Raw genomic sequence first — 24748 nt, forward strand, 5'->3', positions numbered from 1 at the left:
GGTGTAAGATATATTTATTCACAAATTTGTGTTTATATATGAAATTTGATGGGAGCAGTAACATAGTAGTAAAGTAATAATTTTTTTTAACTGAAGAATTTTTGGAAGTTCCGTCTATACGAGATATTAGTACTTGGTAACATGACCTACGCCTCTATAAGAAAAATAGCCCCAAACCATGATACTGGAAGCGCCATGCTTCAAAGTTTTTGTGGTAAACCTGGGGTCGTACTCTGTATTAGGGGGGCGTTTTACATACTGACGGGACCCTTTACCGCCGTATAAAACCACTTTCGACTCGTCAGTCCACAATATGTTGCAACACTTCTCAATCGGCCAAGGAAAGTATTCTTTGGCGAATTTCAGACGTCGAGCTACATGATTTTTTTTTAGTAGCGGTACTTTTCGAGGACTGCGGGCATATAAATTATGTTCACGTAAAAGTCTTCTTACTGTATGAACACCGCAGGGCAAGTTCAGCTCGTTCCGAACCTCCACAGCCTACATTSTAGGCCGAGTCTTAACACATCTTACAACTTTACGTACAGAATTCTCAGAAAGAATCCGCCTTCCGCCCCTTTTTTCATCTTTTTTTTATAAATAATTGCGTTGCGAATCATTGTGGCTGAACACCCTACCAGACTTTCTACTTCTTTGTATGTTTTACCGCTGTTTATGAGAAATTGAATCCATTTTCGTTTCTCTTCACTGCAGTGCTTCCCGCGGCCCACTAAAATATGCACAGACATATTTTTTAGCTTTTTTCATTGGATAATAAATAAAATAACAAGAAACTTACTTTTTGATAGGTAAAATTAAATATTTTTTAATAAAAATAATCTGTGTCCAATCAGCTCACCGTTCACTACTATTTTAATGCTCGCTCATAAAAACAGATTTCACAATGTGTATATGCATATATATATGGTATGATCGAATTATTTTTCAGATACATTTTTTCATAGAAAGTTTTTACACTGTTTTTAGAAATAACCATAATAAAGGACATCGGGCACTCGCTTCGATACAGCAATGTCAAACCTACGACGATATTTCTAAGATGATAGAAAATGTTTTTTTTTTTTACTTAACATCTCAATGCATCAAATCAGCTGTAATTATTTATAGAAAACGAAACTAACGATTTACAAAAATGCGGCGATAAAAGGATGGCACATTCTTCCCAGTGAGAGAGCGACTCAAATTGGACGGTTTTGGTAACATTTTACATGGTAGCCAGATCCGAACGTTTTATCAGTGATCTTGAACATCGAGAGCAAATCTCTCCTTATCAAGATCGGAGCGTACTCATCTAGAACCTCCAGACGTGGTCTATTGACTGATACCCAGAGATGATATAACTATGGAGATCACTTCTCTAACCTTCTGAAAGGCAATGAAAGCATAACACCAGAAAATGGGGAAACCGATTCGCCAGTTGATGACGATAGAGCGCAGTTCCATTACCCGACCATGAAGAAGTTCAAATAATTGGAATAATTACCCGATTACGATGAATTGCCGGCCGAGCTATTCAATTACGGCGACGAAGGACTGCATCAGCATCTTTATAGAATTTGGTCGGACGAAAGCWTGTTCGACGATTGGAATWTAAGTTTGCTCTGCCCAAACTACAAAACAGAACCCCACAATCTGCACCRAMTACCGTATGATAAGCCTTCTCGACATCGCATATAAGGTTTTATCGAGAGTACTGTGTGAATCACCGTGTGTCTGCAAGCCTGGAAAATCAACAACTGCGCCAATACCTATTATAATATTTTTGATACATATGCACACATGTATTAATCTGCTAATATTTGAAAACACTCATGTATTTTATAAAAAGGCAAAACCACAGGTAGGTTTGAATCCATGCATATGTGCATACATATAGACATGTATAATTCTACCGCCATAATAAACAGCGTTTTTTATAATTTGAGTTTGGACTCATCAAATACTTGATAAGATAGCTTTCACTCTAAACAAAAATAGTCATAGAAAAAATATAGAAGTGGCAGATTATGGTCAGGCAGTTTAACTCATTCAGCACTGTAATTAGATGTGTGTGCGAATGTTTGTGTATAATAACCACTGTTTCGCATGGCTAATATAATAATACTGTAATCATCTGATAGTGTTAATGTGCATAAGCACCTCATAATTACTTTTGTTACCGTTCTTTGTAGCACTGTGTTTCCAAAAATTTAATTGTAACTGTGTAACCGAGTGTGGGTGCCCACTTGACCAAAATAGCAGTGGCCCGAAACGTGAAACTGTATTCAACTACCCAGCAAATGAAAGTGTATACTTCAAAATTTGCTATTATAAAACTGGAATGTTCGTCTTAAACAAAATAATATTTCTTTTTATCACACCGTGGGCATGTACATACTATACACATGTATGTACATTAGAGCGCGTTGATTTTTTTTTTTTTTTTAAGAAAAAAACGTATGCGAAAAATATTCTATAGATAATTCTGAACAGCTATGCCTACGGCTGTGGGTCTAAAACTGGTTTCGAACCAACGATTTTTAAGTACAATTACGCCATTTACCTAAACCATATATTTTTATTAAGGGGTCAGTAGGGTAATCTGACCTATTTTTTGACTTTTTTTTCATAGAAAATACAATAGAATTTTTCTCACATATCATGAGGYATTTCGTGGAGTATATAAACAAATTTTTTCGGAATTTTTTGATGAAATTTGTCGGCGAAATGGCTGGATGAATGAAATGCGTTTTTCACTGGCGGATACGATTTCTCATGTTTGGATCATCTGAAACACAAGGACACCACCAAACGCATGTACATAGATAGAAATACTAAAACCGGGTTTTACGCCGAATGAAAACATTATTTCCCTAAATATAACTTACGAAATAATAGTATATTAACTTATATTTTATTGCAATAGTTCAGTTTTCCTAGCAGCTATATGATAAGATGAAATAATTTCAAAAATGTTTCGGATATTGCATTTTTCAAGAGATAAATTTTATGAATATATCTCGTCAATTGAAAAGTTTACTTATTATATTCCGTTCAGGGTTTAAAAATTTTTTTTGGTTATTTATTGTAAAGTAAACCAATGTTTATAACTAAAAAGCGGTGTCACTTTTTGAATTTTGCTCCTCAATATCAAAATTAAATCGTTTATCGTTTCAAGCACACAATGAACAGAACCCGACGATTTTAGTCTCCTTCGTCGCATGCATATATTCGTTTAATACTAGTTTACGTCCACGGCATTATGGTGATATGAAAGCGTTACACACTTAAATATATATATATATAGTAAATCACATAATGGAAGAGGAAGTTGTGTAAACATTTGGTACGTTTACATATGTATGTACATATCATATCTAATTGATAACTATGCAACTTATCCAATTATATGTCACTCATTAAGTAATAACTTCAAGGGCTTAACCAAAACAATCTAATTGTAGCTATGAGTACCGAAGAGAATCTTATACAACGTACCAAGATATTGCGTAACCCAGATTGACAGTAATTCCATTTCWATTGAAAAATGGATGTGTTTATGAACGAAGCTATTAGAAAATAAGAGCATGTCTCCGGTTATCAAAAAAAAGTATTAATGAGCATGATTGTACGCCGGTCTGTGCTYTGGAAATTGGTTACTCTTTAACAAGTTCACGCGCCGAACAATAGCTATTTGTGGTACACCCTATTTAAACACTTTTTATTGACACGCATCCATGTACATATGTATGTATGAACTCACAATTATTCACTTACTTACACATACTTTTTTTTAAGTGACAAGCGGACGCAATTGGAAGAGTCAAACATGATGAACGTCTTACTTTCACAGTACTACTAAATATATTGTTATACCTATTTTTCAGTCAATAATAGATTCAGAGAAAATACATATATTGATAAACAAGTAAGGAAGAGCTAACCGAATATTTTATACTCTTGCAACTTGCAAGAATYAAAGCCRTGGAAATATCTTAAGGTATAAAACGTCAACCAGAGGATCGGATTCCAGCACACACTCATGCACTGAACGACATACTACATATTCGACTTAAGGTTTGTTAGAAAATCGAAAATCATATATTTAGTACCGACCCGATTATATCTATTTCTGCCAATATTACAGAATATTAACATATCACATTCTGATAAAATGTTCACTGGGATACATTAAAGTACCTAAAATACCACCAATAATCATATAGAGGAAAGTCACCTGGATGTTATTATGGTCACTATATCAAATTTTCGCCCAATTTTATTAATTTTATTCTCAAAGACACATTGTTGTTAGTAAAACACGCTCTCTTATTTCCATGGTATACTGTTGAAAAAGGGTAGTATTGGCCCGAATCAACCCACTTTGGTAAAAAGTCATGCCATTGTCAGGAAAGGTTTAAGGTAAAATTTAATGTCTCTGGCGTATTTAACTACTGAACTATAGGGGTTGTCTTCCAATTTCATCCATTTTTAGAGTGTCGGTKTGGGAGATACTTACAGTAAACCAATTAAAGGGCGGAGCCACGCCCATTTTTTTTTAAATGCCCATTGCTACCGCAATTCCAAGTGCCAATTATAGTTCTTTATCTTAATTTGGTACTTATTTACGGCACCTTATAGGTTTTCGCTTAATAATACTTTGTGGATGTGGCAGTGATCAGATTACGCCMACCTACAATAACCTCATGACGATGCCGGGAAACATATGTGCCAAGTTTTCTGAAGATACCTAAGTTTTTATTTACAGCCTGCACGGACGGTGTGTGTTCGTTCTGGGTGATACAAGAAATCCCAGATACTTAAAGTAATGTCAAAACAAAAAACTGGTTTGAATTCTTCGTATATAAGGTCAATACTCGTACTTCTGCTTGGCAATACTAAAGTTTAACCTTATGTCGAAGCGTACATATGTATAATGAATCAGAGCTTTATTTTGTGTACTTGGAAGTTCACACTTTGCCCGTTGACGATAATCATTTAATTAATATTTTCAACTTTCGTCCGTCAAGCGATCATGTATCGTTTACTATAGYTTTTAATGGCTTTCGCCAAATATCGCAAAAATTGTAAAACCGTTAATGCTTGCAAAAACTAATTATTGTATGACCTTTTTGCAAATATTATTTTAATAAACTGAAGTAGCGGTACCAATGAAAGTAAAATTCAAACTTAATTAGCCAAAATATGGTGTAATTTTCAAAATTGGCCAGAAATTAGTATTAATGATCAAGCATAGTTAAGTATACATACGTATATGGTATTTTATATACAGTGAGTTCAAAAATTAACGCGAAATTGAAATAGCAGGTAACGACCTCCAGATATATTGGAGTAGCCGAATGAAATCTTTTGTTACCGCTAAAWGTTTTTTTTTTATATTTTGGCTTTCATTAAAGCCCAAACATTCTCTATTGATATGGACTCTGACGACAATGATGGGCAATTTAAAGAAACAATATGATTTTCTTGTTAATTTTTTGTAATTTTCTTAGCCAAAAAAACTTTAGGATGCTTCGWTAGAAAAGCTGCGTTAAAACGTTTCATATACTGATTGCTAATTGGTCTTATTTTACAACGTGGCGCGCTACATTAAAGACCGTTTATCTCTCAGCTAAGTTCTGATTAACTTAACCAAGACTTATTCTTCCTTATCAGATATTCAAAACAATATCAGCTGCACTTCATTAGTTAACAGAATTCACATTATTCTTATAATTTTTTCCCTAAAAGTTTTACCTGTGATCTTCTTAGAAATCTATGGTTTATTTAACGAATTAAATAAGGTTTATTAATTTATTTTAATTTACGATCGCCGGCAGCCTRTGCACACATTTTTGCAATTACCTGATTATCTTGAATACAGTAATTCCAARACTGGAACTTTAAAAGGGAAGGAATTTTCCTTTGAAATCAGTAAATCCATTTGCCCTTAATGCGTTAGTTAATTGATTTATTTATGAACTAACGAAATATTTGTTTTTTTTTTATTCGGCTAATGGGAAAAGTGATCCGCCAAAATGGTACATTTTTGCTTATTTATTTAAATATAAAAAAATAAGTTGAATTTTGATTAGAATTATTGAGTAATTGAGATGAAACTTGCTTAATACTACATAAACATTTTTTGACACCCAAAAGAGATTCGTATCATACTCGGACCACTTCCCCAACCACTAAACGCGATTAAACGAAAACCTATAAAGTGTCATAACTAAGCACTAAAATTAAGATACCGGACTGCAATTTGGTTCAAGGGATCTCGGAACAAGTGAGACCTGTTGGCTGAAATTYTTTTAAAGTGAGCGTCCTAAAAATGGTTTAAGATATAAGAACAGTTATAAAGATTGATTGCCACCGCCAATCTTTAGGTAAAATCTTATATCTCAGGAACCGATTTATATATAGCATACARAGAGAATGGGCGAGATCTGACAAATGCGTCTATTTTCCATATAATACTCCATACCTTAAATTCCGCTTGCCTCTTTTACTTTCAGTATAMAAACACCAATGAATATATCGGATAAGACTTGAACAAGTAATGCCCTTAAGGTGTTAATATTTTGCCCAAAAATTCTCGAAATTGAGCTAAAACTTTTCAAGGACGTAGGCACCTAAATCTGGTTCCCAGTGTATTTGGTTAACTTTATTAGCTTCACCTGTCAGTTTGTGTGTATGCATGKATTCCTCATGTGCCTAAATAATAATAAATAAACTAAAATACACGCTTTTAAAGCATTTTAAAGTGAAAAGTTTTTTTCTTTTTTTTTTTTGCGAAAAGCACGCGATGCTATGAGAGTTTCCGTAATTTTTAAATAAAAATATCACAATATATTTAAATACATATGAATATTTTATATAATGAATTGCACAACTAAAATTTATGATATTATACATTTTAAAAGAAGATAATCTAGCGTTTATTGGAACCTCTGAAATACACCTAACCATATATAATAATATTTCAGAACTTTTTTCCAATGCGAATATGACCTTTGGCTCGTTTCTTTGAATTTGAAGTTATGAGTGCTATTCTCAGCCATTGTCCATACCAAAAATGAAAAATATCGCTTTGGATATTACCGTTGCTATCTGTTTCTCCGTTCTTTAAACTCTGATGACCACTGCCCATTCCGCTCTTGCGCACCGCTCAGCCATTCACTTAGCTGGTACTCAGAGGCGCTTGAAAATCAACTTAAGTATGTTATGTGCATAGTTTGTATGTACGTTCACTATTTTACATTGGTGTGCACACACCTAGAAACATGTACTGATTGTTGACGTGCTTGGTGCTTCGACATCTTTAAGCGTTGTTGTTGTAGTTGGCAGAAATCTCTTAGGCGTTAGCTGTGTGAGCCTACGTCTTGACTTGCTGTACTCATCGGCCAGATATCGTGCGCGCATTCGCAGTGGAGCAATGCCCGACAACGCATCGCTACGTCGGAATTAGTGTCGATAGAGTCTCGTGCGTTACAAAAATAATATACTTTAATGGTTTTCGCTTGGTGTCTGTGATATCTGCAATTGAATAGTCTCAAGCTGAAGTATAAAAAATTATTTGTAATACAGAAAAAGGCATATTACATTGTTGGCATCAAAATTACGGCAAATGAGATAATACATGGTAACAAAACTGAAAAGTTTCAAAAGTGATTGTACGAAAAGTTGTCAGTGTTTTAAGAAAAAGAGGTACATTTTCAGTGTGTGTCGACTGCAACCGCTAAAAGTTTATTTTCATATAGGGTTCGCCGAGTCATAGCTGATAATGACCTCTGTAATACCCACTTRACTAAGTCAACGAGCTTACATGCCATAAGTGCAAATCCACAAACTAATTAGCTACGCACATACATACGTAGTATGTATATACATACATACATGCATACATTCATAGGTGATATTAACTTACTTGATACAGGACTTACCCAAATATTGTTACGTTTTCGATTGAAATGATTTAACAAAAGTGTTATTTTTTTGTTAATAATTTATAGTTAAACCATAAATAAATAAATTTTTTATGAAAAGTTTCACCATTCTGTTAGTGGAGAGTRTACATAAATATAAATATTTGAACTACTTTTTGTCCTTAGAAAAGTAAAATATTGGTCCAAACAATTTATGCACTCTGTACAGCGAAGTCACTGTATGCATAAGAAAGCATATGCATCTTTGTATAAACGTACATATGTGTGTACTAAATAGCATAATGTGCACTCACAAATCGTTGTGATGTGTATTTTTGGGCGAACAAAGTTACGCACAAATGCACATTATGTGTATGAACGAGTATCACACATACGCGTATGTACTACGGATAGCTGCAAATGTTCAGAGTTATGTATACATACTTGTATTTTGCTAATTTTTCGTAGTGAAAGTATCTCTAAATATGTTTACTAACAAATCTGATTATTAAATACAGAAATTTAACATATTTCAACTATTTGATACAATTTTTATTATTGTATTTATTACACCACTTTTAAATTATTTTTTATGTGCTTAAATCACGAAAATATTAAATGTGAATTGTAAAAATTAGAAATTTAATTTAATTTGACTTTGGTCTATTTTATTTTCCAATTTTCTAATTTTTTAAATACCAAATATTAAGGTTTTATTTTTTGATCGTTTTAATGGAAAATGCCTAAAATAAGATTTTCATTGTCTATCAAAAAAAACGTACMTTATGTAATAAGTTTTACATCAATATACCATTAAAATGGTATACTCGAGTATTTTCTACATCAAATTGAAAAATATTTCATATATTATATTTACCTTATTGACATTTATTATTATCAAAACTGTAACTCTTTTGAGTCATTTCCATAAAGTTTCCTTAAAATTTTTATATACATAAATATAGTAAAAGTCAATAAATTTTAGCATTAATTTTTAAAGCAAAATTAAAATCATGTTTGACAAGTATTTTGTAAGTTTTCGGAACAGGTACACTTTATTTTATTAATTTAATAAATAATCATAATACATTTTATGTAATTTATGTAAATTATGTTGCAAATGATGCATTAATTAACAATTGAAGTAACATTTGACTTTGACAAACATTTTAATATGGGGATTAATAAATGAAAATTTAATTTTTAGTCTAAATTTTAAAATATTTTAAAAATGTATACTTTTCAAAATTTTATGCGGGTGAAATAAATACATACTGCCCCAATATTGCCTAATATTTTTGGATGGAGAAAACGTTTTGGCTTAAAAAATTATCTATTTAAATAAATGTATATTTTTATCACTGTTGTCTTTAACCAGTACACTTTAAGAACATAAACATAAGTTTTTACAATTTTTAAGATCTTTATAACGATCCAATCAAATTCCGAAATTTTTTTTCACAATCTTGTAGAATAGAATCTCAGTTAATATGGTTCGAAACGTTATACAATAAATGTATGTATATATGTATGTGCGTACTCGATGAAATTTCCATTGTTTACGCATCGAAAATATGTAACATGCGCACATTTTCAAAGCTAATACATTTTTTGCCACACWTGATTCAAATAAATCCATCTGAAAATTGTTGTTGTTTGTTGTACTCGTAGATTTACTCGTAGTTTACCCGCAGTTTCACATATATTCAAGCAGTCGTCGCAACGCTATGAACTGACATGATACCATTTGAACCGAAGTCAGCCATRCCGTCTACATGATCGTTATTGCCGAAGAACAGATTGCTCGTGGTGCACCAATCAGTTGACGCTTGCGGGTACTCGAATCGATCAACAATGTTGTTTATGATGACCTGAACTGATTTAATTGTGTTTTTGGCACACGTGTTTGTTCTGATTTAATCATACTCGTTGCAGCTCTCTGATAGGTACATATAAAATTCCGAAACATAAATTACAGTCCGTAGAAACATGAATAAAACAATTTGCTAAACATAAATAATACTATAAAAATAACTTTGCAATAAACAACGGCAAACAACATAAATCGATACAGACCACATACAAAAACTAAAGAAATGCACAACAGGTTGAGTGAAAATACATAGCTGCAAGGCTAGTGCTTCGGTTAAATCACACAAATTAACGCAACATAGAGTGCAATAATCTATTTTTGCCAATACTACCAACAATGGTAACTTGCAGCATGGTGGACACTGTGCCCATTTCGAAAATGAATACCGCGCATTCTCGAAAGCCACTAAGCAGCAATTCTTCCGGTTTCCGGCTTTTGGACGCCGATCACTTGGAAACAGCCTCAAGTGTCAGCAAAAATTCTGTTTACAAATTAAAAATTGATTTGATGTTCGATGACACCAGGTATGAGTAAACTAAATATAAGATATCAATGTAAGTTGAATAAATTAAAAGTACCATATAAAATAAGAATATCCTAGCTAGCGTTAGATGGTAATCGTTCAATAGCTTTAACACTGCAGCTACGTAGAATGTACCATGACCTGGAAGWATTTAAGTGTGATTCCCTCCTTTATCCGGTTTTCCGATTTGGTATACATACAAGTAAATCATTGGTTAATTTTTTCATCTTATACATACATACATCGATCCTCTACTTTAGAATATTGTTATTTCGGTCTCAGCTGGGGCTCGATTCCAAAAACTGTAAAATAAAAATGTTAGAAAAAATATTGTATTTTTTGACAACATTCAATATTCTGGAATTAAGAATCTTCAAGTTTTATAAAACTTTATACATCTGATTTTTTTTAATTTCGCAACGTAGGTAAAGCCTACGTAAACATTTTATACTCACGCTACTTGTATGGATCACAGCCGGGGAAATACCTTCAGGTGCTTATATTAAAATAAATAAGGAAGCGGTAAGTTCGGGTATTACCCAAATWTAAATACTCTTGAGACTTACAAGGCTTAAATCAGGAGTAATATCTTCAAATAAATAAGGCTTGTTAGATAAATGGGATCTAGGACAAGTTTTCACCTTATTTCAATCATTGWAAACAAAAATATTTAGCGTTATCAGAAAAACACTCTGGCTCATATTGATCGATGTATGCGTTAAAATGTCAGCCGGAAGTTCGAAAATATTTACATTACGTATATGGGGGCTCAGGGAAGTATTGACGCGATTCAACCCAGTTTTGACGCATATACATATTATTATCAGAAAAGCATTCTTCCCAAATTTTAATTATACATCTCACACATTGACTGATATATTCGGTAAAAAGTAAACTTTAGGCACTGTGGTATTCTTATTCGGTACCTAGGAGCTTGAAATTTAAAATTTTATTAGGAATGTCAGAAGAATGTCATATACCGAATTTAGTTGAAATCGTTACTCTTAAAGGAGGGCGGTGCCGATTGTCCAATTTTGTCCTTTAAAACCTTTTCATACCATCTCGGGTGTAGAATTTACTGTCTCTGGCGTACTTAATTACTGATTTATCATGCTTTTAGAAGTTTTTAATAGTACTGTTATAAAGAGAGTGAGCGGTGTTATCATCCGATTTAATTTTTCATTCACATTGTAGTTAGGAAAAGTTGTAATACTTACTTTATGCAAATTTTGTTGTAGTAGCTCGAAGGGCAGAGCAAGGCAACTTTTTCCAAATTACAGGTCTATGAATGTATATCTTAATTTAATGCGTAGTTCTCTAATTTTTGCCAAGGAACACGTATACCAAGTTTCAATATGATATCTAACTTTTCACTCAAGAAGGAGAAAGACTGACATCCTGATTTCACCTCGTCCCGTCGTCCAGGCCATACATATATAAATATTGCGAAATAAACCAACATACATTATTCGATGAACTCCTAAAATAAATGCAATCAAATTTGGTATTTAATAAGTTATATTATATGGTAGGTCATAGACTCAATTAGTTTTGCAATTATAGTTTATTCCTGTCTACGAACGGTGCACGAATTGCAGAATTTTCTACTTAGTGCAACGGCAAAACAACAAACACTCGCAGAAAATTATTTGTAATGGCTGTAAAATATTTCAGATCAAAACTCATGTTTATTTTCGTGCAATGATACGTAAAAATATAATTGCAACCCTGTTTTAGCTGTCATTTCACATAAAGACTTATTACGCTGTTAAATTGTTGAAGAAGATAAATTTTAAATAGATTTTATAATTTCAACCTAAATTATAAAGATTTGCTACAGTTTTTTGTTAAGAATGAATACAGAATGTACGCCAATTCACAATAGTCATTCTCAATACATTGACTGAATCAGTCGTTCATATACCACTAGATTCTGCAATGGGTGCTCCCTTGACCTTGCCTATTTAAGTATAGGGTTTTTGCATTTTGTGTCATCGAGCAAACGCTCAAGAGCAAGAGAATTCCCCTATTCTCAAATGATGTATTTCTGTCTAAATTTAATATATTGATGTGAAAAACGTCAATCAGGGGATCGGAATTCATAATGTTATGGATGTGCGATTAAGGCCAAAGTCTAGACTAGCTCGGGGAAACGAGCGTGCTTGAAAAGCAGTGGTTCTGGGGCCTATTTCTTGAAAATATTCGGAGTATACCAATGAAACTTCGGGACTAAATTAAGATATAGTATTTGTTGTCTACTACAAATTAGTTTCTGATAAATTTTTTAAAAGTAAGTATTTGATATAATTGAATCAGCTATTTTGACACAAAATTTACACCCACTACTGATGGGCAGCAAAAAGTATGTTCACAGTTAAGTGTTTTAAGGAAGTGTCAATTAACGAATTATCAGATTAACAAGTTCGGTCTGAATACCTCTATTATATTTATTTTGTGAACAGATAATATGCACAAGTGCCGAAAAGACCTAAGTGATGAGGAAATACGACGACATTGATATAGTTCAGCGAATTAAAAGACAGCGACTACGCTGGCTAGGTCATGTTGTCCGGATGGACGAAAACACTCCAGATCCAGACTTCGACGCAGTACCCGCCGGGTTAAGCGGAGGAAGACCTCCACTCCGTTGGAAGGACCAAGTGGAGAAGGACCTGGCTTCACTTGGAATATCTAATTAGCGCCACGTAGCGAAAAGAAGAAACGACAAGCGCGCGGTTGTTAACTCGGCTATAABCGCGTAAGCGGTGACTACGCCAATAAAGAAGAAGAAGATGGGGAAATCAGGCATTTCTTTGACGAATTTGAAGAATTGAGATTGGATTGTGCTAAAATKTGTATGTGATTCCGATGAGGATATACCATTGTCCATTATATTAAATTAAATGAATTTGATTGTAACGAAAAAAAACTTTCTTGACGCTCAAAGGGTAGAACATTTCTAAAAATTTTTGTCAAAATTCACTCAGGACAATTCTCCTAAGTATTCCAACAGACATTGTAAAAATGGATGATATGCTACCCCAACTCCCATAAACTACCTATAATGATTTTCGTTTCCCTAACAAACCTTATGAAGAATACGTCGGTCTGTGTGAGTTGTATACACCCAACTCTTTTTTTACACGGTAGATACGTTCCTCAGAAATCCGTGTAAAAAAAGAGGCGTTTCCTATAGAAAAAGGGGGATACTTACCATGTCATCTGAAAATTGTGTAAGATGAAATAAAGAACTATATTTATTTCAAAACACGGTGTAAAAATTTTGAAAACTATAAAATTTCAGATGTGCATACAAACTGTATGCAAAAACATAATTCATACAGCTAAAAAATTGGTAGATTAAGCAAAAAACAAAAGAAATCTGTTAATCCAGATCTAAGAACAGAAAAAGTAGAATATAAATAAGGAATAATTATTCGTCGCTACTTAATAAGAAGCGCCATTATTCTCTATTCTCGTAGAGTTATTAGTTATATCGATCCGAAGATATATCGGTCAGAATTGTAATTGCGTAAATTTATTTTTGTATGCCTTATGACAAAACGTGAGTCCCCTAAATATTTAACATTATTTATTTATATGGTTTTAGATCACACAGCGGACCCGCGTTCTAAGCTGCCCAAGTGCTGTCTCTTATACACATCTAGATGTGTATAAGAGACAGGAATTGTAATTGCGTAAATTTATTTTTGTATGCCTTATGACAAAACGTGAGTCCCCTAAATATTTAACATTATTTATTTATATGGTTTTAGATCACACAGCGGACCCGCGTTCTAAGCTGCCCAAGTGAGATCCTTGTTTATTAAGTGGTGAAAGTTTGACTTATCATAAAATCCCAAAAACAAATTAAAATAGTTTCCTCATATATTAAACGAACAGAGTGGATGTCTGACGATATACATTATTTTGTTGTGAAACCACACTGACTAAAATCGCTCTATTATGTTCTTTCGCACGGAGTTACATATTTTATGTGAAGTGCTAGTTTTTGAAAACGAAGAATACCAAAATTGTACCAAAGTTTTTAACAGAGTAATAAATAGTTAAGCCTACATAACAAGTTAAATCTTTCAATTCCAATAAATTGAATATGCATTTTCTGAAGGAAATTATTGCCATAATTTAGCTTTTGCTGTTCTCACTTTTTTTCTTAAATGTTATTGAAATTTCATTTAATGAATAAGGTAATTATTGAAAGAATATTATTGAAAGAATATTTAAGAAATTTATATTTCTTACTCTACAAACTTATATATACATACATCTTCTTCTTGATTGGCGTAGTCACAGCTTACGCGATTATAGCCGAGTTAACAACCGCGCGCCAGTCGCTTCTTCTTTTCGCTACTTGGTGCCAATTAGATATTCGAAGTGAAGCCAGGTCCCTCTTCACGTGGTCCTTCCAACGGAGTGGAGGTCTTCCTCTTTCTCTGCGGCGGGTACTGCCTCGAATATTTTCAGAGCTGGAGTGTTTTCGTCCATCCGGACAACATGACCTAGCCAGCGTAGTCGCTGTCTTTTAATTCGCTGAACCCTGTCAATGTCGTCGTATATCTCGTATAGCTCATCGTTCCATCGAATGCGATATTCGCCGTGGCCAAGGCGCAAAGGACCATAAATCTTTCGCAGAACTTTTCTCTCGAAAACTCGGAACGTCGACTCATCAGTTGTTGACATCGTCCAAATTTCTGCACCATATAACAGGAAGGTAATTATGAGTGACTTATAGAGTTTGGATTCTCATTGCCTACTCAGTCCGAAGAAGCACCTGTTGGCAAGAGTTATYCTGCGTTAGATTTCTAGGCTGACATTGTTGGTGGTGTTTACGCTGGTTCCAAGTGTGTTGCTTCTTTGTCCAGTCTGGACAAAGCAGAACTGTGCACTCTTATAGAAGATGATACCTTCTCTATTGAGTTCTGCAGCTCGAACTATTTTCTCCAGAAGCAGGTTGAAAAAGTCACACGATAAGGAATCGCCTTGTCTGAAACCTCGTTTGGTATCGAATCCTTCCCGATCCTAACAGAGCTTTTGGTGCTGCTCAACGTCAGCTTACACAGCCAYATCAGTTTTGCATGGATATCAAATTCAAACTTCGCGGCATAAAGGCAGCTGTTTTTTGTGCTGTTGAAAGCAGCTTTGAAATCGACGAAGGGGTGGTGAGTCTCAATTCTCATTTCACGGCTTTTTTCCAAGATTTGGCGCATGGTGAATATATGGTCGGTTGTTGATTTTACAGGTCTGAAGCCACACTGATAAGGTCCAATCAGTTTGTTGACAGTGGGCTTTAATCTTTCACACAATACGCTCGACAGAACCTTATATGCAATGTTAAGGAGGCTTATCGCACGGTAGTTGGCGCAGATCTCCTTTTGGGTCTCCTTTTTTGGGGATTGGGMATAGCTCACTTAAATTCCAAGCGTTGGGCATGCTTTCGTCCGACTATATTTTGCAAAGAAGCTGATACATGCTCCTTATCAGTTCATCGCCGCCGTGTTTGAATAGCTCGGCCGGCAATCCATCCATCTTCAGGCGGGTAATTACTATTCGAACTTCTTCCTGGTTGGGCAATGGAACGTCTGCTCCATCGTCATCGATTGGGGAATCGGGTTCGCCTTCTCCTGGCATTGTGCGTTCACTGCCATTCAGCAGGCTGGAAAAGTGTTCCATCCATAATATAAGTATGCTCTGGGCATCGGTGACTAGATCACCTTTGGGGGTTCTACAAGAGTACGCTCCGGTCTTGAAACCTTCTGTAACCCGCCGCATTTTTTCKTACGGCGGGTGCGAATCTTGGCTACAACAAGATAGTGGTCCGAGTCGATGGTAGGACCTCGGAGCGCACGCACATCTAAAACACTGCAGACGTGTCTTCCGTTCATCACAACTTGATCAATCAGCCTCATTTGAATGTTTCCTGGTGGAGGSTGAATTTACCAACCGTAGTGCCAAAGATACCTTCTTTGCCCACCCTGYCGTTAAAGTCGTGGCGGGGGCAGCTCTCATAAGTGCTTTCCAAGGACTCATGAAAGGCATCTTTGGTCGCATCGTCCTTCTTTTCCGTCAGTGGCGTTGGCGCAAATCAGCGATATGCTGAAGAACCTCGCTTTGATGCGGATTGTGACTAGACGTTCATTCACCGGAATGAATAATAGTACTCGGCGACGGAGTCTCTCTCCCACCACGAATCCCACAACAAACATGCGCTCCTTTATATGGTCACTGTAGTAAATACCACAAGGACCTACTCGTCTGTGTCCTTGTCCCGTCTATCGCATTTCTGGGACGGCGGTGATATCAGCCTTTATTTTTACGAGGACATCAACCAGCTGGGCAGCAGCACCTTCCCAATTAAGGGACCGAACATTCCAGGTACGTATGTACTTTCTCAATAAAAGATAACTGCAATGATTTGTTTATACAGATATGAATTGAAAAGTCTAAATAAATGAATGTGAGCAGCGTTGGTATGAATGTATTCATACATATGTATTTATGTCAGTATGCATGTACAGACATATGGATGTGTAGCAGTTATGTCTTCGTAAAGACAGGTAAACACAACAAAAACAGTTTTCGAAGTTACTTAATTTCTGAACAAAGTAGAGATGAATTGCAGCACCAAATTGGAATGAATACTATTACCCACCTAATGGCTCTCGGTGAATTATTCATAAAATATTTGTTTCCTACGTATATACGTATGAATAGCAATCAAATATGTGTTGGTGGACATCTAGTTATGAATGTTTGTTGGTTACGAAAGCCAGTTAAATTCGTATGCAGGTACACATTGTACATCTAACCATTGGTATACAGGTATACATATATTTCAATTCCCTCCTTTCAAAATTGAATCACTATGGTATTACCGAGGGCTAAACTAGGCTAAATATAAATTGGTTGCGATAGGGAACACCCTTTTTGAAAAAAAATATAATGTAATATGTTAAACATATCGGCTTATTAATATATCTACCCGCTTACAATGTAAATGTTCCAAGTATTTGGGAAACAGTTTTACCGAAATATTAATAAGACATAAAGCGAAGAAAAAATTAGTAATGCATTTTGCAAAATTAGTAAAAAATTTTACGAAATTGTATTTGCTTCAATTTCAAGATAATTTTCCGTACCCATTATTAGATTATGTTTAAACAAGAAAACTTGTTAATTTCGGTTACAGCGAAGCCAACTATACCCTTCATAAATATAAAAAATGTCTTACAAGAACTTTATGTTTGTATAGCAGATATGTCTATAGTGGTCCGATCTGAACAATATCTTCGGAAATGATACCAATTCTTTGAACAATAATTTATGCCACATTTAGGGAAGATATTTTGTGAAATAAAAGAAGCAGAAAATAATGTGTACAAAATTTCAGATCGAAATCTGGAAAACTTTGGGACTAGCTAGGTGAACTCCCCTCATCATGCTGATCATTTATATATATACATATGTATATGTATATATCCTGTAAAGAATTTTTCATTCAGGATATATTTTTCCAGTGTGTTTACAGCAGCTGTTTATGTCAGTCGACTTCAGTTGTGCTTTTCGAATTTTACAATGATCGAAAATATTACTCAAAGTATTTGTGATGTGGAAGGCATGGCTCATTCTGGACGGCCTTCATCGAGTTTGACCAATGATAACGTTGAAAAAGTAAAGGAATTGTTGCGRAAAATAGCCATGTAAGCTTGAGAGAGATTGCCCATAAATTGGAGATGTCATACGAGAGCGTCCGTACGAGTATGCATGAAAAATTGGGCATGCAAGGCGTTGCTGCAAGACTTGYTCCGTTCCAACTGGTCAAACCGTCAACAAAGAGTATTATCTTGGTGTTATGAGGCACATACGAGACGAGACAATTTGTGGATTCTTCATCATGATAACACACCATCGCACAAAGCCATCATTGTGAATGAAACAAATATCATTGAGAAAGCACCGTATTCACCTGATATGGTCCTCTGTGGCTTTTTCTTATTCTGTACACCGAAATATTCACTTCGGGGAAAACGCATAGACTCAATTGAAGACTTCAAAACAAATTYGACGCGAGAGCTGAAGTGCCTATAAAAATGTTTGACGATTGGAAGATGGATCAAGTGGATGTTACTTTGAAGGCGATAAAATAAATTTGGATGATGATTGAAAAGTTTTCGTTTTATTTATAAATTCCCGATACTTTCTTGACAGGGTGCATATTAGATTATAGGGTTTCCGAAGTTTCCTTCAGAGTATAAAATACATCGTGGCAAAATTATCCTGTTCAGGGTATAAAAAGTATATTACCAAGGTAAATACGGGTCTTTGTAAAGTATACAAGTATTGGAGGATTGTACATCTCATCTGCATTTACTTTTACTTTGGATTCGTTAGCATGTTACTTCTCAATTTGAATATTTTAAAATGCACATAACATATTTACATACATACCTTTAATACAATATTATATAATTTAGGTTACATACAAATTACTATATTACATCCTGTTTTACTGCCTATTCTTCTTACGTATTTGTACATATTTTTTGTGTGTTACTTAGTTTGTTGGTTATACATACAACCGTTATCAACTTAAGAACATCACATCAAAAATTAAGTTGTTCCATATGTATTTTGGTCTGACCGAAAGATAGCACAACAAATTCTTACCTAGAATAGTGTCAAAGTCTCAATTTATTGCTTTAAAAGGGGATAGCTTGCTATTTACAAAAGAAATTCTTTTTGCAAAATTTTTGGTTGATCGATGGTGCAAATAAATAGCTAGAAAAGTGTTACGGAAAATCTGCCCCAGTGTAATCAACGGTGAAATGCATATTTTGTCGCGTTATTAAATCGATTGTATGTCAAGATCAAAGCTTTTCATCAAGGCAATGCTYTGGCTCATTCAGTTTATGCTACAACCAATAACTAAGAAATTGAGTTAATAACTGGTCCACACTAACATTATGTAACAGATTTACATTGAGTGGCATTCTCTTTCCCAAAACTCTAAAAGTGGCTCAGTGGAAAAATATTTAATTTTGAAGTCATCGAGCTTCGTACTATCGAACCGTTATTTTACATTATACCTAGTATATAAAAATAAAATACTAACAACAATTCTGGTCTAAATAATCAGGAGAGATACATAAAAGCTAAATGTTAAGAAATACATTTGCTGCTACTGTTGTCTTAGTATGTAGGTCGGAAGGCTTCTTGCGTTTCAACCGGATTTCTCGCCCAACAGATGAATCCGGATGCTTTCTCATTAACTGTGCTGTCTAAGCCTCAGTTCGTGAGACTTTGCTAATTTGGAGATTTCATTTACCACTGAATTCACGCCTAGATCACTGTGSAGGTCAGCAGATCTAATGTACCAAGGAGCATTAACTAAAGTCCTTAGTGCCTTACTTTGAAAGCGCTGAATGCTGGCAATACAGCTTTGACTTGAGCAACCCCATGGGCTCCGTAGGCCCAAACTGGCTTTAGGACTTGATTATATAATTACAGTTTCTTTTGTATTGTTAGCTTGGATTTCCTGCCAATTAGGTGTTTTTTTTTTTTGACGTGCTCTTTCCAGCGTAGCTTAGCATCTAAGGCGATACCTAGGTACTTAGCACTGTTATGATGTGGTATAGGAATATTATTTATATAAATTGGACAATATGTCGGCCTTTTCAAAGTAAAGTCGACATGAATTGATTTGGTGTCGTTTAATTTGATGAACCACTTAGATGCCCACTTAGTAATTGCGTTGACTGCTGTCTGCACTCKTCGAACAGATACTCTCCAGCTGCTAACAAAGCTGTGTCATCCGCAAATGTCGCTGTCATATAACTAGAATCAGATGGGAGGTCACTGGTTAAAAGCAAAAAAAGCATTGGCCCCAACACGCTTCCCTGGRGAACACCGACTTCTAGCGGTTGCAAGTTTGAATATACATCCTCTTGTTTAATGCGGAAGTATCTAACTTTTAAGGGGGTATTCTAGTCTAGAAATCAAATTTTTGGGCAGTTTTTTGAATTTTATTTAAAAACAAAYCAAAACATATCTTTACTATTCATTTTATGGTGTTTTTATTGATATCTTAGTAGTTTTACAAAAAAATATTAAAAATTAAAATAATTAGAGCGGGGGCGAGAGACAGGTGTAAAAAAAAATGGCTCAGATTGGTGACATTGATCCTGACTCTCCTGGTGCTCTGAAAAAAAAAATAAAAAAAATTCTTAATCAGTAAGGACGCTGTTATAGTCCCTACCTCAGGGAACACGAAAAAATTTGTTTTTGATAAATGGCGACTGCCTAAAAATAAAAATAATTTTTTAAGCTTTTTTTTGAAATTCCTGATTTTTTTTTAATTTTAAGAACAAAAATTTTGACACGATGCTGGTAGGAACGATAAGGGATTATATAAAAAAGGTTCACACAAAATTCAAGTAAATCGGTTGTTTAGAACTTGAGATAATGCCGGTACCGTGGAAAAAAGTAGCTTCGCGAAAAACTCGTTTAAAAAAGTGAGTCAAATTTCAAGCAGTCTAAGTCATTTATTAGTGCGCTAGGTACTGCGTCACTAAAGTAACTGTAGCTCTTAAAATAGTTTTAATTTTTAAAAATCCTTTGGAGGATATGTTCTTAAGGGTCTAACTTTAAATATATGAAAAAAATCGAATTTTAGAGTAGAATACCCCCTTAAGTGCGAAGCAATTATTTCACAAAATTGTTTGGGTAGCATGTATTTAAATTTGAGCAGTAGACTCGTACGGAAAACTTTGTCAAAAGCCTTAGACACGTCCAAAAAGGCCGCCGAACAAACGTTCTTTTTATCGATTGTATTTTGAACGAAATTAATTCCCGATATGATTTTTAATTTCTTTAATAATAACAGGAGATATTCTGATATGTGGATCCAACTAACTATTTTCACAATTTATCTCATACCCATCGTTAGGCGTAAATGTGTTTCTCAAATGATTTGTAAATACGGCAGTTTTCTATTCATTCGTTTTGGCCCATGCAGTTTCTTTTAGTTTTAATGGTGTTACATKTTTTATTTGTTTATTAATATTTATTGCAGCTTTCCAGAGTGAATAGTCGGTGGATTTATCAGCTGTGAGTTTAGCAGGATAAGTTTTGAAGGAAAAAATTTTAATTTCTTTAATTTGTGTTCTTAGTTTCGCTGTACACTTATTAAGCTCAGTTTTGAGAGCAGAGAACCTAGTTTGCTGCCATTTATTAGATGTCAGAGAAAAAKTTTTTCTATTATTACTAGTGACCAATAGTTAGTCGTAACTACTTAGATTGACATAAATTGTGATTTGATTAAAGAACTACAATTATATACCAATTTAAATTGTTTATACTTTTAGCTCTCTAAAGCAGGTCTCTCTCTGGGCTCGCAAATAAATTAAATTCGAATGCCATATTCGAACTTTATTTTCCGAGTGTTTAGTCGAAAGGTATACATACAAATATGATCATTAATGCACATGTGTATGTATTTAATATACTCAATCGTGCCAATACGAAAAAACTTTCAATATTTTATTATCTTGCATTGCTTTATTCTTAAAACCGTTGCAAAGAAAATAAACAATGGGCTGAAATGTGTAACCGTTATACGTAAAAGCTCTCTCGAATATATGTGGATACAAATCTATAGAAATCTAGTATTTGGTGAAATGATGTATTGTGTGGGAATAACCGCTGAATTTAACCCAATTTATTAACCAAAGCTTCAAACAGTCCCCAATCAGTTGACTCTCACACGCTGTATTCGCAGCTAAGGTCATTATTATGCAAAACAGATTTTTTCGATTAAYGAAAACTCCGAAAACATACATACATATGTATGTATATACTAACAGCAAACATTTTTATACATTTTGGTGTCAACAAACGGTAAAATAATGGTAGAACGTTGTGCTTTAATACACCTACATATTCATGAACATGTGTTATTCTCTCGGTAAAAGTTTAAGAAAGCAAAAGTGCTCGCAGAGRGAGGAACAAATAAAAAGTGGAGGCACAATAAAACTTTTCAATAAGATCTATRCGAATAGCATCAAGTGTATAAATTATACCCTGAACATACTTTTAAATATGTACTTTTATATGTATGTATGTATATATCCAAGTATGTAGAAATTATGCATGTTGAGCTGAGTCGATTTAGACATGTCCGTCTGTCTGTCTGCCTGTATATACCCAAACTAGTCCCCCAGGTTTTCAGATATCAATCTGAARTTTAGCACACGTTGTTTTTTCTTTAAGAAACTGCTGAGCCGAGATGGGACCAATATTGCATATAACCGTCATATAAGCTGAACGATCAATATTAAGTCCTTGTAAGAAAACTTTTTTTATTTATATACTTAATAAATTATCTTTAGGAAATTCGGTATGAATTTTTGTCTAAAGGAACACTGGGTCCAGGTATATAGAAGTTAGTAGAACGTAAGAATACACCAATTTTTAGACAATAAATACATACATGTGTCGTCAATTATTATTATTTTTAATTTGCTTTTTATGACATAGTTCCCATTCACGGTGAAACGAACTACATACATACAATACTTTTCTCATAATAGACTGCTGGTCAATAGGTTAGACGCAAAGTGAAGTCCGTGCGAGCTCTMTTTTTATCTAAAACAACGGTGAGTTGATGATTCGGAGCASTGTTTGGAGATGTTCAAACGTAATACAAGTAAACCCGTGTTTTTTCGTCGATATGTGCCAGTGGACGAAACATGGCCTCATTATTTAATAATTATTTTTATTGACTACCTTGCAAAAGGATGGACCAACGACAGTTAATATTACATAGCGTTATTGGACCGTTTGTAGTACGAAATCGCAGTAAAACGCTCGCATTCAAAGAAAAAGGAAACGCTGCGACTATTTCCTGTTTTCAGATCTTAACAGTGATTGTCAAAACTGAAGCCTGTTTTCATACAAATCGTCCGAAAAGTTGGAGGGTCGCTATAAACAATGTATCATCCTTGAAACGAACTAGGTATGTTGACTTTTATATTTCGGGATTATAGAACAAAAAACAAAAATTAGGTGTCGAAAATCCTTGACCTTTTAGTTTATTTATTTGGTAGGGGAATAAAAAGAAGTTTAAGGGGGTAGTTTGGTACAAATCAATTTTTTTTTTACTGTTTTGATTACTTTAACCCCTTAATAATAACGTAGAAACCTTCATTTGACTCAGATGGTAACGGAAAGTTTTTAAAAATGAGATCAAGGTGTCGTGCGCTCGAATCAATGAGCTTGCAAACTATGAAAAGCATATGCAACTTGCAGAATATTTTATTATTTAAAATAATTTATTTATAACAATTGTTTAAACAAATGAAGTACCAATATTTGATAGCAGATTCGTGATTAGCGACCCAAAAAAACATAACATGCAATATTCAGATAATAAAAAAATGTTAATGGTCATTATTCCTATGATGATAGAGTTCATAAAAAAATCGGTACGGTATTCACCTGTATACCGATCATATTCTTCATGTTGCCCTTCATAATACCTTTGAATATTGTATTTCATCAACTGAACATGTTTTTTACATAGCTGACACTGTATGCTTCCAGAGCTTTCCTGACATGAATAGTTTTCTTCCCATTCCACATTAAATGAATTAATTTTAATTTTAAATTTTGGACACCGTTTTCATGTGCTGATAATATTTCTGCACATTTAAATTATAATAACTTCACTTTATGAACCACTGTTTCTTCAAACACATATGCACAAATGAGCGCTCTGGACACACCTGTTAGCATTTATATTCTAATAGGTGTATCTGTGATTAGCCATTCTCCTTTCTTTTCTTGGATATTTATACTCTCGCAACAATGTTGMTAAAGAGAGTATTATAGTTTTGTTCACATAACGGACATAAGTCCTAAAACTAAAAGAGTCAGATATAGGGTTATATATACCAAAATRATCAGGGTGACGAGTAGAGTTGAAATCCGGATATCTGTCTATCCGTCCGTCCGTCTGTCCGTCCGTCCGTGCRAGCTGTAACTTGAGTAAAAATTGAGATATCACGATGAAACTTAGTACTACTAGTACTTAGTACTACTAGTACTAGTTAGTATTTCTTGGCTCCCTAAGAAGGTTAAGCTCAAAGATGGGCAAAATCGGCCCACTGCCACGCCGACAAAATGGCGAAAACCGAAAACCTATAAAGTGTCATAACTAAGCCATAAATAAAGATATTAAAGTGAAATTTGGCAAAAAGGATCGCATTAGGGAGGGGCATATTTGGCCGTAATTTTTTGGAAAAGTGGACGTGGCCCCGCCCCCTACTAAGTTTTTTGTACATATCCCGGAAACTGCTACAGCTATGTCAACCAAACTCTATAGAGTCGTTTCCTTCAGGCATTTTCATA

The 24748-nt window shown here is 34.4% G+C and overlaps 1 protein-coding gene across 2 annotated transcripts in view; it reads left to right on the forward strand.

The window, feature by feature from the left end:
- The first annotated feature begins 6950 nt into the window (after positions 1-6950).
- The window catches only part of LOC108977026, a 32739-nt gene continuing 14941 nt past the window's right edge, over positions 6951-24748 (forward strand). The window contains exons 1-2 of one of the 2 annotated variants that reach the window (XM_018946519.1): positions 6951-7645; positions 9600-10325. In XM_018946519.1, the coding sequence (XP_018802064.1) occupies positions 10138-10325 (188 nt within the window). In that variant the 5' untranslated portion in view covers positions 6951-7645; positions 9600-10137. The remainder of the gene's footprint in view (positions 7646-9599; positions 10326-24748) is intronic. The other variant, XM_018946518.1, reaches the window with a different exon arrangement.

The sequence above is a fragment of the Bactrocera latifrons genome, unplaced genomic scaffold (assembly GCF_001853355.1).
Source record: "Bactrocera latifrons isolate USDA-ARS-PBARC rearing strain unplaced genomic scaffold, ASM185335v1 scaffold_828, whole genome shotgun sequence".
In the NCBI taxonomy this organism is placed as follows: domain Eukaryota; kingdom Metazoa; phylum Arthropoda; class Insecta; order Diptera; family Tephritidae; genus Bactrocera; species Bactrocera latifrons.